We start from the raw sequence: 17,306 nt of genomic DNA on the forward strand, positions 1-17,306 counted from the left end.
AATCTAATTGTACATAAAGTATACCTTACATGTATAGAATTGTTTAATAATTATACACTCTTCTTTCCACAGATTGTCTTTTCATAGCTTTCAAGAATGCCTGTGGATGCATCTGAAGTAAAAAAAAAAAATTACTTTTAACATTCACGTTATTACTAGCACTAGAGGTTTACAGTTAGTTTTACCAAATGCTACCCATCTTAAGTTGCGAGATGAATTATAGAGCCACTATTATTATATTTGTTCAACAGGAATTCAAGTTTTATGAGATTTTTTTCTATGAACACCTGAGCTGTCAAGATTCCTGTTGTCCCTTTGAAGATATTGGATCACTTTGAGCATCATATGGTAGATACAAATCTCACGCTCTTTAAGCAAATCTTGCCTGCCTCCTGCATGACAAGAGATTCAGGACATTATTATATTAAAAAACTTGATAAACTCAACCATAATAATTGCATATACTTTTCATGTACAAGCTAATGAAATTGATCAAACAATAATGACTGCATAAATAATTGAGGCTATAGCCATTTTCTGTGTTAGCAACTTTAAAACCACCCATGCATGTAGTATAGTATTATCTCAGGAATTGAAACGCAGTATGAATTCAGTGATTAAAAGAATATTGTTATGAGTTGTCGAGCTGGTCAGGAGGAAGACATTGCTTGAACCGTGCTGAGATAGTTGTTGAGATAGGTGTCAAGTCCATGTTACCACATGAATGCAACTCGAAGAGCTGAGATTCTTCATGTCTGTCTCCACAGGGATTGAGTGGATGTAAATTAAGTTATTACAATTGGGTTCTAGAGTAGTTATGTATAGAATAATTGTAATTAAATTATATTGAGATTAATAAAATATGAAATTCTGGTAATTGTAGTACAAGAAGCAGTGATTGCAAATATAACAGGATAAGCAAAGATATAAACGGTTTCGGTGAAGTTAAAATGTTGATCTAAGCAGCTGAGATTAATTATGGAATCTGCTTTAATCAATGAAGAATGCCGTTGCAAAACTATGGCATGCCTACAACGCGATTGAGTACTAACTGTCGATAATAAAATCTAAACTCACTCCCCTCAAAGGTACTATATTTCTATAGGCTTCAAGATCGGTAAACACTAATAAGCTATAACTCACTAACTCGTATGAGGAAAGACTCTATGTCTAGAATTTGTAAAGACATTTTGTCGAACACTCACTCATATTACCTAACTTCCATCCAACTAACTTAACCATGTCATTATTAAGCTAGTTTAAAGCCTACTAAACATTCGTCAATGCCCTACCATGTATATTAGCACAATGACAGCAACAATGTCTTGTAGTCGCCAAACTCTAAATTGTCAACAATGTCAACAGTTAACTTTTGCATGGCCAAAATCAATTGTCATTCAACATGGTTGATTCAGATCATTAAAGACAAATGCAGACGAGTACACGCTTTCCCGCTAAGTTTATATTATACAAGTCAAGAAAGCAGATCTTGCGTCCCTTTTACAGAGCAAATTCAACAATAACGTCATAATCCTGCATTCTGTCTCAGCACCATCGTGTGTATTACTATATTATTTAAGATAAGGGTGATGAGTTGACAGTTGTTCTGATTGTGGAGAGCAGACAAAACATGAACGTTTTCGTGATAATCGTGAAGATCTATTTCAACTCCACGTTACTTATAATTGATTTTTAAACATGATGAGATTCCTCTTTTCTCCCCTCAGCCTGTGATATATATATATATATATTCAGCAGATGGTAATGGGAGAAGACAGCAAATAGCTTGAGTTAGTTGAACACAATAGAAAGGCCTTTTCCTTCTCTACAACAAAGACAATGGCTACCTCTCCTTTGAATGTCCAGCCTTCTTTCCATGCTCGCTCAAACAGTTTGCCTTCAAGGCAACACCCCATCACTTCTCAAATTGATGAAAATCTGAACCGACTAAGGGCGTCTCAGTCTGCGTCTACATCGTCATCGATAGAAAATCAACTCAACTGCCTTCAAGATTTGTATGACCCTGTTGATATGTTGCTTAATTGCCCCTCGTTCAACAAGCTCTAGCTCAAGATCAGCAAAGGAAATTGGTTGAGCAACTTTTGGATGGATCTCTCATGCTCATCGATGTATGCAGGACTGCTAGAGATGCCTTGTCCCAAACAAAGGAATGCACACAAGATCTTCAATCAGTTTTGTGCCGAAGAAGAGGTAAAGATGGTGAGACCGGAGCAGTGATTAGCACCTTGAAACAAGTAGAAGCAGTGACCATCAACGTTCTAGAATCCTTGTTGTCCTTTATTTCAGGGCCAGAGGCTGAATCAAAATCGAGCTCATGGTCATTATTTTCAAAGTTAATGCAACAGAAAAAAATAACTTGCGAGGAAGAAGAACAGAAAACAAATGAAATTGCAGATGTTGAAGCTACATTGCGTTCCTTGATTAAATCTGGAAGCATGAAGAATGTTGAGAATGTGAAAAATGAGCTGGAAAAATCAGAGATGTGCATCCAAGATCTTGATGAAGGTCTTGAAAGCTTCTTCAGGAGGTTGATCAAAGCTAGAGTCACTGTTCTCAACATCCTCAACTGTTGAATCTAATTGTACATAAAGTATAACTTACATGTATAAAATTGTTTTGAAAAATAATAATTATACAGTCTTCTTTCCATAGATTCTGCCTTTTCTTAGTTTTCAAGAATTGCAATAGATGCATCTTGAGCCAAAAATTATTTACTTTTAACATTCACATTATTACAAGACTAGAGGTTTACTGCTAGTTTTACCAAATGCTACCCATCTTAGCTTACGAGATGAATTATAGAGCCACTATTATTATATTTTTTCAACAAGAATTCAATATTTATGAGATTTTTTCTATGGACACCTGAGCTGTCGAGATTCCTCTTGTCCCGTTGAAGATATTGGATCACTTTGAGCATCACATGGTTGATACAAATCTCACGCTCTTTAAGCAAATCTTGCCTGCCTCTTGCATGACAAAAGATTCAGGACATTATTTTATTAAACTCGACCATAATAATTGCATATGCATTTTCATGTATATGCTAATGAAATTGATCAAACAATAATGACTGCTTAAATAATTGAGGCTAACGATAATAAAACTAGCCACCGTCTGTGTAAGCAACTGTAAAACCACTTGTGCATATAGTTCGTTATATATTATTACTATTATCTCAGGAATCAAGATACATTATGAGTTCAGTGATTAAAAGAATATTGTTATGAGTTGTCGGTCTGGTTAGGAGGGAGACATTGCTTGAACCATGCAGAGATAGTTGTTGAGATAGATGTCAAGTCCACATGACTGCAACTTGAAAGGGTGAGATTTTTCATGCCAGTCTCCACTGTCATATATATATATATATTAGGTACATGAAGGGAAGAAGGAGAATGACCAGATTGAATTGAGATAACTTTCAAGTTTTCTTTTTGGAAGAGAGAATGGCTACCAGTTACCACACACGTTCTAATAACTTTACCTCTAGATTGCACCCTCTAACTTTAGAGGTTGATGAGCATTTGAGTAGATTGGCATCATCTGAGTCGGCATCTACATCATCTTCGTTAAACCAAAAACTCAGTAGACTTCACGATTTACATGATTGTATTGAGAAACTGCTTCAACTGCCCTTCACTCAACAAAATTTATCCCAAGAGAAGAAGAGGGAATGTGTTGACGAGCTGTTGAATGGATCTCTCATGCTTTTAGATGTATGAGCCGTGAAGGATGCCTTATTGCAAGTAAAAGAATGCACACTACAACTTCAATCTGTCTTGCGCCGAAAGAGAGGTGCTACAAAAGGCTTTGTTAATGAGGTTGGAAAATAATCGGACCTCTAAGAAGGCAGCTAAAATGGCAATCTTGAAGGCCCTAAAGAATTTTAAGCATAAGGAAAATAAACAAAGCACTGGTTCCATAGCTAGAGTATTAAGGGAAGTGCAAGCAGTCAGTCTTAGTGTGCCAAAATCCTTTTTATCCTTTACTTTTGGTCTTGAGAGAGAATCACAGATGAGCCACCGGTTGCTGCTCTCAAAGCTATTACACCCAAAAATAGTCATCAGTTGAGGACAAGAGCAGATCAATGAAATGGAAATTACTGATGCTTCATTGCAATCCCTTGCCACAAGCAAACCTGACATTATGCTAATAGAGAAAGTTCAGAATGAACTAAAATTATCAGTCTTGCATTCAAGACTTTGAAGATGGGGTTGATTATTCAAAAAGTACTTATTTAAAAGAAGATTGAAAGTTTAAATTAGTAAAAAAAAGCTTAAATTAGTAAAAAAAAAAACTAAGGATGCAATTGAAAGAAACAAAAGACAATCGATGAGATTTTTTTATTGTCATATCGTATTTCAACTTAAAACATAATTACAATTTAGAATTTTATTTCAATTTTATGTCTCTTTTGCAGTATTTGATCCTGATTAATAGATCAAATATCGATGATTATACCTAAAAATATATTTCCTTACAAAATGATTGTGAGCAAAAGATGTTTCATTTTCAGTTATTGCCTGTCCCTGTTCAGCTCTATCAATATCAGGAAGTTAACTTCCTTCTACTTCATGATGCACTGTGAAAATATCAAGTTTTGTTCTAAAATGAAACCCAGAAGCCTTACATGATATTTATTTGTGATCAAGAAACTACAACACTGGACACAATCAAAGCCGGAGTAAATGAAGGCAAGATTGAATGTCAGCTTCAATTCAACCCTCGTACAAATCAGATCTCTAGGTACACAAATACAATATTTTCCAGTAAAATAATGAACAAATTGAAGACACAAAAGAGAAACAGATAAGGAGGTAGGCTCGGATGGCCGACGCCACCTACAAAACAACTAGATTAATTTGTCAAAGGCTTAGCCTTGCGTATATGGCCCATGCTATTTACAAGATCTCTGCGTGTGCAGACTGGGAACATATTGATGTTCTTTAGTACTTCCAACCGCCAAAGAACATATGGAAAGCTTAATTGGTCCCTTGAAGTGAAGCGAACCACCTCATTAAACCAGAGGCACATGAACATATTAGTCAAAGGTGTATGTTTCCTCACAATGACAGAGGCTTCATTCAGAGCTGCACAAAAAGACGGAGGAAATCAAAATTTTAGCACCAAAACCAAGTTAGCAGGTAAATTCAAGTTATCTCTACCAGTCCAAGCAGTTTGTCCCCTTTCTTTCAGCAAAATTTCCCCCCACTGCGTAAGAATCAAATCAAATGTTCTAGTGCACCCTTTTCAGTTACTGGCTTCTGACGTTTTAGAGGTCTAATTATTTCGAAATGGTTGACCTTAATGCCACCAAGCTCAGTTGGGCTGCAGATGGGCAAGAATGCAAACCTAAATTTATCGAACGCTAGTTAAGAGCAGGGATAAATAGGTCAAGACAGTAAAAGCCTTCAAATGATAATAACAAATGGCTTTGATGCTGCCTTCTAGGTCATGCATAACAAATTTGTGTCCTCAAACACCAGGAACAGCTTAATTCAGACAAAGTAACATGGAATGATGAAAAACATACTGCTTATGGAGGACACAAGAAATTAAGAAATCATGCGAATTGTGGATCATCATTCCCATTAACCTTTAATATAGTACAGCTTACTTTAATAACCACAAAAGAGAAGACAGGAGAATACCTTTCTTTCCATTAAATCTCTTGTCCTCGGGAAGACCATCCTTACGATACTGAGTCATTTGAACCTCAACTTCCACTGGTGTAGCTTTGTGTTTAAGGACAACAGCCTTTGCCTCGTCATAGACACTACTACGAGCTCCATGCTCCGAAATTGCAAGAACTGAATTCCTACGCCAAAGAAGAGCCTCCACTACACCTAAAGGATCCCTCCTGAATTGGGATTTCGAGTCTACCCAAATAGAGTACTTTGCATGAGGAAAAAGACGATGCGGCAACATCTGATCACCACAAATGTATTGAATCATTCTTCATGGAAACTATAAGCATATAGAGAGAGAGACAGATGCCTGTGGATGCATCAAACCAAACAAGGCCAAGAAGGAAGAAAATATCATTAATCAAAATATTACATGATCATACTTCCTATAACACCATCTATAAAATTTGATATCAAAATCAATTTTGAAGTACTGACTTCATGGATAGATCTAAATTTGCCTACAAATGATAAAAGATTAGCAATGCAAATACAAGACTAGACACTGTTGGAGACAGATGAATAAGAGTTTAAACAAGTTACAAAATGCAGAATGTGTCGATATCAATCATTAGCAACAAAGAAAGACAAAATGTTTAGAAATCAAAAAGTGGATATCATCTACTATTTAGCAGATTATCTATACAATCTAACCACTATACCTTTGGAATTTTCCCATTCAACCTCTGGTCTACAAAAGGCAGATTCCGTACAATCACAATACGCCATTTTCCAATCAGCCCATCCTCGCCAATTTTATTACCCTGCGATTCCTGTGCTGCAAGAGTAATTTCATCCCAAAATGCAACATAACAAACCTGAATCAACAATATGCAGAATCCCAATTAAGAAAAAATACAAATGTTAAGAACATTTAAGCTATAAGTAAGCTTCCGCATCATATATGCTCACCTTTTTGAGAGATGCCTCTGACATTCCTATAGGCTGATAAAGATCATCTCCACCTCCAAAAGCACAAGTAGAAGCCACAAGTTTGCAAGTTTGCATATAACTCTTGTCTCTATCAGATATTGCAAAACCACCATTTTCACTAAAAAAACCACAGTGTAGAACAACAGTTCCACTCACCTGGACAAACAAATTGCAGGCGGAACCATAATCCATGATATGAAAAAAAATGTAACAATAAAAAATCATCATTGCCTTTATTAAGGTTCAAAACCTTAAAGCTTTTCTCTCTCTCATCAAAGGTTTGGTTCCCAGTGAATAAATTAAACCGAGTGACATTTGTACGCTGCAAAGATAAGGTAGAGTCCCCCCCACCATGGCCATGAGGCGTTTGATGGTCTGAGATATACACCAATCTTTTAACAGGACTACTAATAGTAGATTCTTCATCTTCTGAAATATCCAGATGCTGAAGTTCCTCAGCTGGTAAGAGCTTCAAGCAAGCTGATAGATTACACAAAACATTTTCTCATTTCTTCACGTATTTCTAAATATTCCCTACTTGACAATAGTTTTGGCACCATAATTATAACAATATCCTAGATTCTACTTCACCAAAGATTATAAAAAGAGAGATTTATTTGGTCCTCTACTTACGTTCTCTAACACCACCGACAACATGAGTGATTGGATCGAGCCGGTTCAATTTGCTGTCGAGTTTCTTTCCTTGAGTCGCTTCCTTCGGTTTAGTAAGTTCTGGGTTACCCATCAAATTGGGTCTTTTCACTTCATTAATTTCCGAGTTGACGACCAACACAGGTTTTCTACCGACGCTAGTGACCTCGAAAATGATCAGCACCGCGGCCGGAAGGAATACGAGGAGCATCCAGTATTTGACGAACAAACGGATGAGGAGCTGATTCAACTCGTTCCTGATTCGGCGATGACCGTGTTTCTTGCGTTTCCTCCGGGTTCGGACTCGTTTTCGGCCAAATTCATCGGGATCATCATCCGAGACCGAGATTGAGATACTGTTATTGCTGAAACTTGAAGAGGCCATTTGTAGGAATGGGGGATTAGAAAAGAATAGAATGAATGGAAACTCAAATTGGAATTTTGGGGCTTCGAGTTTCCACTAAGAAAGGGGTGGCGCTGAAGTCTGGAACACTGGGATGCTGGAGTTGGAACTCTATTTTCGACTTGTTTCCACGCTGATGGCTCAATTCATAACGATTCAACTCGGATCCATTTTGGGGGGAAATTCGCTTGCTATGTCCTACTTAGAATTTCTTTAAAAAAAATCGATTCGATATTGAATATGATCACAGATCGGATTTCAATGCTTTGAATCAGTTCAAAATATCAATTTCCAGATTTTCTACGAAATAATCTCCTGTAAACTATTTTCAAGGGTAAATTACACAAATAGTCACTAATATTTGAGTAAATTTTTGTTTTACCTACTAAAATTTAAAAAGTTACAAAATAATCACTAATATTATCGATTTATGACAAATTGGTTACTCACCGTTAACAGCCGTTATACAAATAACATAATGCTAACGTGACACGTTATGTTAGTAGCCTGAACCTCTGCAAATGCTCTTTGACACATATACCCCTAGACAACAGAGATGAACAACACTTCTAAACTTATAACAAAAGAACTATTACAAATATTGTAAGCGGGAAATTGAGAAAGAAAAAACAAAGAAAGAGTTCAAAATATCAAAAGCTCAGAACTTGAGTGTAACCCCCTAAGACCGATGCGGGTGACCCGATCCAATCCGGGGTGTCACATTAGGGCCACCGAAGCGACCCACCATAAAAATAGAGGAAAATTTAAAACTTTTATTAAAACATGTAAACTCATAAAATCATTTATCAGTATTCAGAAATAAAATAGGTTTTCAGACTCAGATATATAACAAAATACAATCTACATGCCCCTTAATCACAAGTATCATACTCTGCAAGCAACACTGAAAAAACTCCAATACTGATGTCGATATATGCACTGGTACGATTCTTTTAACTTGAAAAGATGAGTAATAGAGTGAGCTTTGGGAAGCTCAGTAATACAATACTACCAGTTGATGCTACATGACATGCAGATAGATGTAAAGCCATATAATTTCCTTATTGAATCAAACTTATACCAATTCTCGGGATAATATGGGGTTTCACTGGTAATTTATTAAGAAAACCAGTTCATAGGAAACATTCATAGTATCACGTTTTTAGGAAGTCAAATAGGATATCTAGTGTGTTCCAATCAAAACCAGTGAAAATATATAAATCTTTTAAAACCATAGCGGGACCCCCAACCAAACTCCATTATGCAGTTCCCCAGAACTGCGTCCGTGGGCTTACCCTAAGCACACAGCAAAAGGGAGTCAACCTAAGTATATTCCTTGGGGCCTATGGGCCTACCCAAGGGTATTCTTTAGGTCCGTAGGGTTACCCTAAGCATACAACAAAGGGAACCAACCTAAGGATATGCCTTGGGGCTTATGGGCCTACCCAAGGGTATCCTTAGGTCCGTAAGGTCTTACAAGCTGGATCAGAGTTGTGCCTCCTTTTAGAATCCTATCCATATAAAAATCCAATAGAAATCAGTTTTAGCTGTAAATCGTAATACCTGGATCGTGATCCAGTATGTCATAACCGTGATAATGAAATAAATCGTATAACCGATTTCCACCTGTACACCATAAGTAGTCCAATGATTAACCTAAGGGAATGCCTTGGGGCCTGAGAGCCTACCCAAGGATCACTTTAGGTCCGTAGGAAATTACCAGCTTGATCAGAGTTGTACCTCCAGTCTACTCATATAATATCCCAATAAAACAGTTCGAGTATAACCAGTGAAACATAAAACCATGGTTCATAAACCAGTAGTTTTCATGATTCCATAAATCAAGAAAAATTCATATTTTCGGTGAAAACCATAATCGGATATCACATACCATGTTGTTATGGTTCATAAACCAGTAAATCAATACTTTCGTTAAAACTTATTTCAAAACATATAAAACCGTCATGTAGTACATGTGGAACACACTAGAGAATCCGAGTATTTTTCAGAGGCACTTGGTAGTTATCAGTATGAATAACATGAAACTTATACAATTTGATTGGATTCCAGGAATGAGGTCCTATTGAAGAGAATCGATTACTAACCGATCTAATCAGACATTTAAGGTTGATACTTTAAAATCCCACTATGATTCATCATTTGCATCAGGAAAGTGTCCAGGAACCTTTATACATAATAATTCTAGATTCAGATTTACTGAGAGTGATTCTATTACCCAAATAATCATGGGTATTCAGGAGTATACATTGAATTCATAGGATTTTAACCCAATTGAACCAAATGGGGTATTCAAGATCCTTTGTATCTGAGATACTTGCGTGTTCAGATATGACCAAAGTGATTTGAGCTGATAAAGGAGAAATGAAGATTTAGAACATTTACAATTTATATTGATCGATCGAATTATCGAACAACTCCCAGAACTGATGCCTGTTGACTGGTCAATTCCTTGCCCTTCCAGGGTATTCATTCTTTAATACCAAAAATTTATTGTCCATAGATCCTCTTCAGAATCATCACTGAATAGATCTTAAGGGAACGAACGGATATTCCAGTGGTCTTTATTTTATTTTCATGTTTCATCGATATTATGAAATGTTGACATACTTGATTTATGTTTCATAACCCATAGGGACAGTACATCATGCAAGTTCATTGGTGTTCCCAAACTCATCCAAATCACTTACTAAATCCCCAGTCCTTAAGATTACTTCAGAGTCTTCCCGAGTAATTCAGACACTTTTGAATTTCGAATATATATTATACTTTTGTTCAGTTCAATTTAGTCATAAAATAAAGTCATTTTGGTATTCGTGGTTGATTTGTCTTACGAATATCCACTTCTTAGTACCAAACACTATCTAGAGTTGATCTGAGCTGAGTACTTCTATAATTATCATCGATCAAAACTTGATGAGACGGACAAACATTCAAATGGTATCTATGTCATTCATGTACTGACATAGCATTAGGGTTGATCGACTTACTTAATCTGTGTTCTATAACTTTTAAGGGTAGTACAACCCCTATGTTTATTTGGATTCCTTAATTAATCCAAGACATTATTTAGTCTAGGCCATACGGGTACTTTGGTCATTTTGATACTCAATGTTATATGGGCTTGGTAATATTCTTGGGTCAATTCCATTAAAGGGGTATTTTGGTCATTTTACACTTTAGGAGTATTTCTATAATTCCAATATAGATCCGGAATTTAATTCGATGATTCCAAGGTTCTCGTGAATCAAGGTATGAGTTCCCAGGTCATCTCTATTATCATAGTCATTCATATTTCGTTTTACTCTTTAAAGGTATTATCGTAATTTTATTCAATTTCGACAGTGGCATTACTTCAGTAAATTATGCTTGAAAATATTCCAATTCCATTAAAGATCAGAGTACTTTGCTCATTTGCTCGCTGGAGACTAATTTCTACACTAAGGAAAGTCTTGGCCCTTTTTCAGTACAAGGACATTTTCGTAATTTACCTATAACGCTCTTTTCGGTAATTTCATATCCAAATATCTCCTACATTTAATCCTTAATGAGATTAGTCAGAAATTACACTTTATGAGATGTATTAATTCACTGATTTATTCATTGAAATGAGATTTGTTTCCGATCAGTATGCTAATTTCTTTTTCAAGCCGTTAAAGTCTTATACAGTGTTCCGTCCTTAATCTAATTTTCATATGAGTCCAAAGATAGTTAACTACCCTAACGGACCAATTATTCCAATCAAGCAATTACCATCTATCCATGGATTCCGAAAAGCATACAAAAGATAGTAAAGTATTACCTCGTTTTTTATGCTATCTCGATCGACCATTCAAACTCCATTCGAACGCCCTCGATCTTGAAATCAATGTCCAATAATTTCTTAGATAAATATCAACAGAAATTTCATCAAAAACATATCGAATCGGGTGATAAATCAGTGAAAAATAGCTTATCGGGTTCGAATTTGGCAAAACGGACTTCGGAATCGGAGTCAGGACATCGAAAAACATAAAATATTACATTTCAAAAAAATTTGGTCAAAGTCAACGGCCAACGGTTTGACTCGGTCAAAGTCAACGGTCAACAGGTTGACTCGGTCAAAGTCAACGAGTTGACCTAGTGAGTTGACTCAATCGAGTTAACTCAGCACGGGTTGACTCAGTCGGCTCGGCTCAGTGGCTCGACTCGGCTCAATCGGCTCCCCTATGCTGCCAGACGAAGCCCACTCGTAGGCGTGGAGCATGGGGGCGCGTGCGGAGGCCTAGAGGGTCCAAAAAAATTCTGTAAAAAATCTAAAAATATTTTAAGGCATTTTGAGACACTTACCAAGATCGGTTCACAATTTTGAATGGTGGAGAGCTTGATTTCAAAACATCGAAAACTTTAACCTCCTCACCCCTTCACGTATCGGTGACGACAGATACAAGAAGAACATCGACGGACTCGGAACAATGTAAGGAACACGATGGTGCAGGAGGTGTCGAAAACGGGTAGCCGGATCGACCTGAATCGATAAAAAATTAACAACAATCGAGTTAAAACCGACAATACTTCCGATTGAGATTTACGACGAATGACACCGATTCATGACGAGAGGTTTGAGGATTTTTGTTCATTGGTCGACAACGAACACGATGGTGGTTTTGGATCGATAAATGGTGGTCGAACGGTGGAGAAATCGAAGATCAAATGAGGGTTGTCGGGGAGAGAAAATGGGAAAAATAATCTGGTAAAACCAGATTACATAGGGGGAGAGAGTTTATAATTCAACATATAAGAAAAATAGATAAATTCATGACTGGGTCTCTGAATTTCCTACACTTTCTAAAATGGTCTGCTAGCTTTGTGATTTTTCAATTTAATCCTCAATTTCTTTCAAAATTTCACTTAAATTCAATACTTTATAATTTCTAAAATTTAGCCCTTAAATTGAAGTGTGACATTGAGAAATGAAAAGACAATATACGCAAGCTACTCCATAGCTTATCAAACGACCGGGAACAAAAAAGCAGATTGAAATTGGAAACCAGGTCCGCAGTCCAAACACTCTACCTGTTGGGAAATAAACCAAGTACAAGTAATTTCCCTATAACCAGATTAGTGAGAATGCAAAATAAAAGCGGAAAAATAATACCCGAAATTGATAACGGAGTTCAACCAATTGTGCTTACGTCTTCAGACTGCTGCAGATCTTTTACTAAGAGAGAAAATTTACAGGTGTTTACAAAACACTCACTACTCACAAGAAAACTCTCTAGTATTGGGAGAAAGAAATGATTTTTGGGATGGTTTTGAAGCTAAATGAGCTAGGGTATTTATAGTTGAAACTTAAGGACTTAATCTTGTAAATACCCTAAAACCTAGGGATTAATTGTGATTATCCCATTATCATTTTTCAACAAACATCTACCAAACTTTGAAAAACTATTTTTCAAAGAAACATTTACCAAACTTTGAAAACCATTTTCAAAGAAACATTTACCAAACTTTGAAAACCATTTTTTCAAAGTTGGTTACCAAACTTGAAAACCATTTTAATACTTTCAACAATCTCCCACTTGAAGACTGATTTTAATCTGTCTTCACACCTCGATCAATGCAACAGCTTTTCTAGTCTTGTTACTCTAGCATGCCAACTGAAGTTGAACACAACTTCAGTTTGTCTGTAGTCATCATCTTTGTCAACATATCTGCCGGATTTTGAGCTCCACTGATCTTTTCAAGTTTCAAAATCTCATCTTCCAGAAGAGATCGGATAAAATGATATCGCAATTGTATGTGCTTTGTCCTGGAATGAAAAGACGGATTATTTGCTAGATGTATAGCACTTTGACTGTCGCAATACAAGACATTGTTTTCTTGTTTCTTGCCAAACTCTTCCAAGAAACTTTGGAGCCAAACCATCTCCTTGCTAGCTTCCGTAACAGCGACATATTCTGCTTCAGTTGTGGAGAGAGCAACTATCTTCTGTAGTTGAGAAACCCAACTCACTGCGGTTCCTCCTAGAGTATAGACATACCCTGTAGTGTTCCTTCTGATGTCAACATTTTCGGCTAAGTCAGCATCTACATAGCCTGTCAGTATCGTATCTCCACCTTTGAAACAAAGTGCTTTGTTGATGGTACCCCGCAGATATCTGAGGATCCATTTGACTGCTTCCCAGTGTATCTTGCCCGGATTATTCATGTACCTGCTAATAGCTCCCACTGCTTGAGCAATATCTGGTCTGGTACAAACCATGGCATACATCAGACTTCCAATCGCTGAGGCGTACGGCACCTTCACCATGTGTGCACGTTCTTACTCCGTCTTTGGTGACTGTTCTTTGGAGAGTCTGAAATGAACACCTGAAGGTGTACTTACTGGTTTAGCATCTTGCATGTTGAACCTGGAGAGTACTTTGTTGATGTACTCAGCCTGTGATAATATCAAAGTCCCTGACTTTGTGTCTCTCTTGATCCTCATCCCAAGAATCTGCTTTACAGCGCCCAGATCCTTCATAGTAAACTGCTTTGACAATTTTTGCTTCAAGTTTATAATCTTTTGCATGTCTGAGCCTGCAACGAGCATGTCATCAACGTACAACAATAAAATAATGAAACTATTGTCGAACCTCTTGATGTAGCAACAATGATCTGCTTGGCATCTGGTAAAACCACTGCTACTCATGAAACTATCGAACTTCTTGTACCACTGTCTAGGAGCTTGTTTTAAACTATACAAGCTCTTCTTCAACCTGCATACCAGGTTTTTCTTGTCTGCCTCTATGAAGCCTTCTGGTTGCCTCATATAGATTTCTTCCTCCAAATCACCATGAAGGAAAGCTGTCTTTACATCTAACTGCTCAAGATGTAAATTCTGTGCAGCTACAATTTTCAACACCAGTCTGATTGTAGACAGTTTCACGACTGGAGAGAAAATTTCATTGTAGTCAATACCTTCTTTTTGCTGAAAACCTTTGACAACCAATCTCGCTTTGTAGCGTTTGCTCCCATCGTGCTCTTCTTTGATCCTGTAAATCCACTTGTTGTGAAGCGCTTTCTTGCCTGGTGGTAATTCAGCTAATTCCCACGTCTGATTTGACAAAAGCGAGTCAATCTCATCTTTCATGGAAGACTCCCACTTGACTGAATCCTCCACTTGCATTGCTTCATCATAGCACTCTGGTTCACCATTGTCAGTCAGCAACAAGTAGTGCAAAGAAGGAGAATACCGTTGGGTTGGTTTAGGAATTCTGGAGGAGCTTCTTAGTTCCGGTGTGCCTGGTTCTTCTTGAACTGCTTCAGGACTGATCTGAACATCATTTCCAGAAATCTCCTCAAACTCAACAAATTCCTTTGTTTCAGCTTTGGTATTGGAGCTGCTTGATTCTACAGTTGACCTGTCTTTGTACATCACATTCTCATTGAAAATGACATCTCTGCTTCTAATGATCTTCCGATTTTAATAGTCCCAAAACCGGTAACCGAACTCATCACCGCCGTAACCAACAAAGGCACATTTGTTGGACTTAGCATCAAGTTTACTTCTTTCAGCAGAGTCTATGTGTACATAAGAAATACAACCAAACACTCTTAAGTGTGAAAGGTTTATTTCTTTCTTACTCCAAACTTCCTCTGGTATTCTGCCATCCAAAGGAACTGAGGGCCCATGGTTGATCAGGTAAGCTGCAGTGTTAATAGCTTCAGCCCATAGAAATTTGGGCAATCCGACATGTATCCTCATGCTTCTGGCACGTTCATTCAGAGTTCTGTTCATGCGCTCTGCTACGCCATTCTGCTGCGGTGTCATGGGAACTGTTGTCTCCATCTTGATCCCATTGTTTGCGCAAAAATCTCTGAATCTCCTATTTCTGTACTCTCCTCCATTGTCAGACCTCAACCGCTTGACTTTCATACCATTCTCATTTTCCACCATGGCCTTCTATTTTCTGAAGGTATCAAAGACTTCTGATTTTTTCTTCAGAAAATAAACTCACACCTTTCTTGTAGAATCATCGATGAAGGTGACATAATATAATGAGCCTGCAAGAGATGGAACTGGAGATGGTCCCCATACATCAGTATGAACTAACTCTAACTTTTCAGCCTTAGGTGTCTTACCAATCTTTGCAAAGCTGACTTTCTTTTGTTTGCCAAAGATGCAATCCTCGCATAGTCCGACATCTACATTCTTTAGATCCGGCAGCTTTCCCATTGACAAAAGTGTCTTCATCCCTTTCTCGCTCATATGGCCAAGCCTTTGGTGCCATAGGTTTGATTTTTCATCAACATCTGCTACTGCAATGATATTCTCTAAATTTGAGGTTACATAGAGAGTACCAGTCTTCTTACCACGAGCAATGACGAGTGCTCCTTTGGTAATCTTCCATTCACAACCTGAAAAGGTTGTACTGTATCCTTCTCGATCAAGCTGTCCTACAGAAATCAAATTTCTTTTGAGACCAGGAATATGTCTCACTCCTGTCAGCTTCCAGGTGGGTTGTGACAGTAGTATTCCAACTGTCTGGTAAAGATGATAAGAGAATTAAAGCTCGAACTTCATCATCAAATTCAATTTCCACTGAACTCAACTGGGTTGTGATTGTGTTGAGTTCATTTAGGTGTTGTGCCACCGATGCCCCTTCCGTCATCCACAAATTGAATAATCGCCTCATCAAATGAACTTTGTTTGAGGCCGATGGCTTCTCATACATACTGGAGAGAGCCGTCATAAGACCCGTCGTGGTCTTTTCCTTTGTTATGTTGAAAGCAACATTGCGGGATAACGTCAGTCGGATAACTCCGAGGGCTTGTCTGTCGAGAAGAGCCCAGTCTTCATTCTTCATGCCCTCTGGTTGTTTTCCTGAGAGGGGTTGATATAGATTTTTCTGGTATAGAAAATCTTCAATTTGCATCTTCCAAAATCCAAAGTCCGCACCATCGAACTTTTCAATTTTCACCTTCCCTTCGTCTGCAGCCATCGCTCCCACTCGAATCTGGCTTCGTTTGGATCGTTTCTGACAATTTTTGCGAACCGCCGTGTATTAGAACACCTCCGTCGACAAACTCGTATCGTCGACCGAATTTCACTATTCACGAAATTCACTATTCATATGAATAGTAACTCGAATAGTAACCTCACAAAAAATTGACAAAATTCACAACCCAAAAGCTCTGATTACCAGTTGTTGGGAAATAAACCAAGTACAAGTAATTTCCCTATAACCAGATTAGTGAGAATGCAAAATAAAAGCGGAAAAATAATACTCGAAATTGATAACGGAGTTCAGCCAATTGTGCTTACGTCTCCGGACTGCTGCAGATCTTTTACTAAGAGAGAAAATTTACAGGTGTTTACAAAACACTCACTACTCACAAGAAAACTCTCTAGTATTAGGAGAAAAAAATGATTTTTGGGATGGTTTTGAAGCTAAATGAGCTAGGGTATTTATAGTTGAAACTTAAGGACTTAATCTTGTAAATACCCTAAAACCTAGGGATTAATTGTGATTATCCCATTATCATTTTTCAACAAACATCTACCAAACTTTGAAAAACTATTTTTCAAAGAAACATTTACCAAACTTTGAAAACCATTTTCAAAGAAAC

At 37.4% G+C, this 17,306-nt stretch overlaps 2 protein-coding genes across 4 annotated transcripts; one reads left to right on the forward strand and one right to left on the reverse strand.

Moving 5' to 3' along the window:
- Positions 1–1,839: 1,839 nt before the first annotated feature.
- LOC120123081 lies at positions 1,840–2,594 on the forward strand. The gene is made up of 2 exons (XM_039142076.1): positions 1,840–2,033; positions 2,138–2,594. The coding sequence occupies exons 1-2, from the start codon at positions 1,840–1,842 to the stop codon at positions 2,592–2,594; spliced, it is 651 nt and encodes a 216-aa protein (XP_038998007.1).
- A 2,195-nt stretch (positions 2,595–4,789) lies between these two features.
- LOC120122977 lies at positions 4,790–16,225 on the reverse strand. 3 transcript variants are annotated; one of them, XM_039141999.1, is made up of 8 exons: positions 16,219–16,225; positions 13,575–13,581; positions 7,275–7,726; positions 6,892–7,121; positions 6,621–6,797; positions 6,371–6,526; positions 5,673–5,949; positions 4,790–5,111 (listed from the first exon to the last, which is right to left on the reverse strand). In XM_039141999.1, exons 3-8 carry the CDS (start codon positions 7,675–7,677, stop codon positions 4,879–4,881), a joined length of 1,476 nt encoding a protein of 491 aa, XP_038997930.1. In that variant the 5' UTR covers positions 7,678–7,726; positions 13,575–13,581; positions 16,219–16,225; the 3' UTR covers positions 4,790–4,878. The 3 variants fall into 3 exon arrangements, 1 of the variants encoding a protein (XP_038997930.1); XR_005516144.1 differs by lacking the exons at positions 13,575–13,581; positions 16,219–16,225 and adding an exon at positions 5,187–5,373 and having other exon boundaries at positions 5,005–5,111; positions 7,275–7,942; XR_005516145.1 differs by lacking the exons at positions 13,575–13,581; positions 16,219–16,225 and adding an exon at positions 5,187–5,349 and having other exon boundaries at positions 5,005–5,111; positions 7,275–7,941.
- Positions 16,226–17,306: the final 1,081 nt, after the last annotated feature.

Source organism: Hibiscus syriacus, unplaced genomic scaffold, assembly GCF_006381635.1.
Source record: "Hibiscus syriacus cultivar Baekdansim isolate YM2019G1 unplaced genomic scaffold, ASM638163v2 tig00110388_pilon, whole genome shotgun sequence".
NCBI classification, from domain to species: domain Eukaryota; kingdom Viridiplantae; phylum Streptophyta; class Magnoliopsida; order Malvales; family Malvaceae; genus Hibiscus; species Hibiscus syriacus.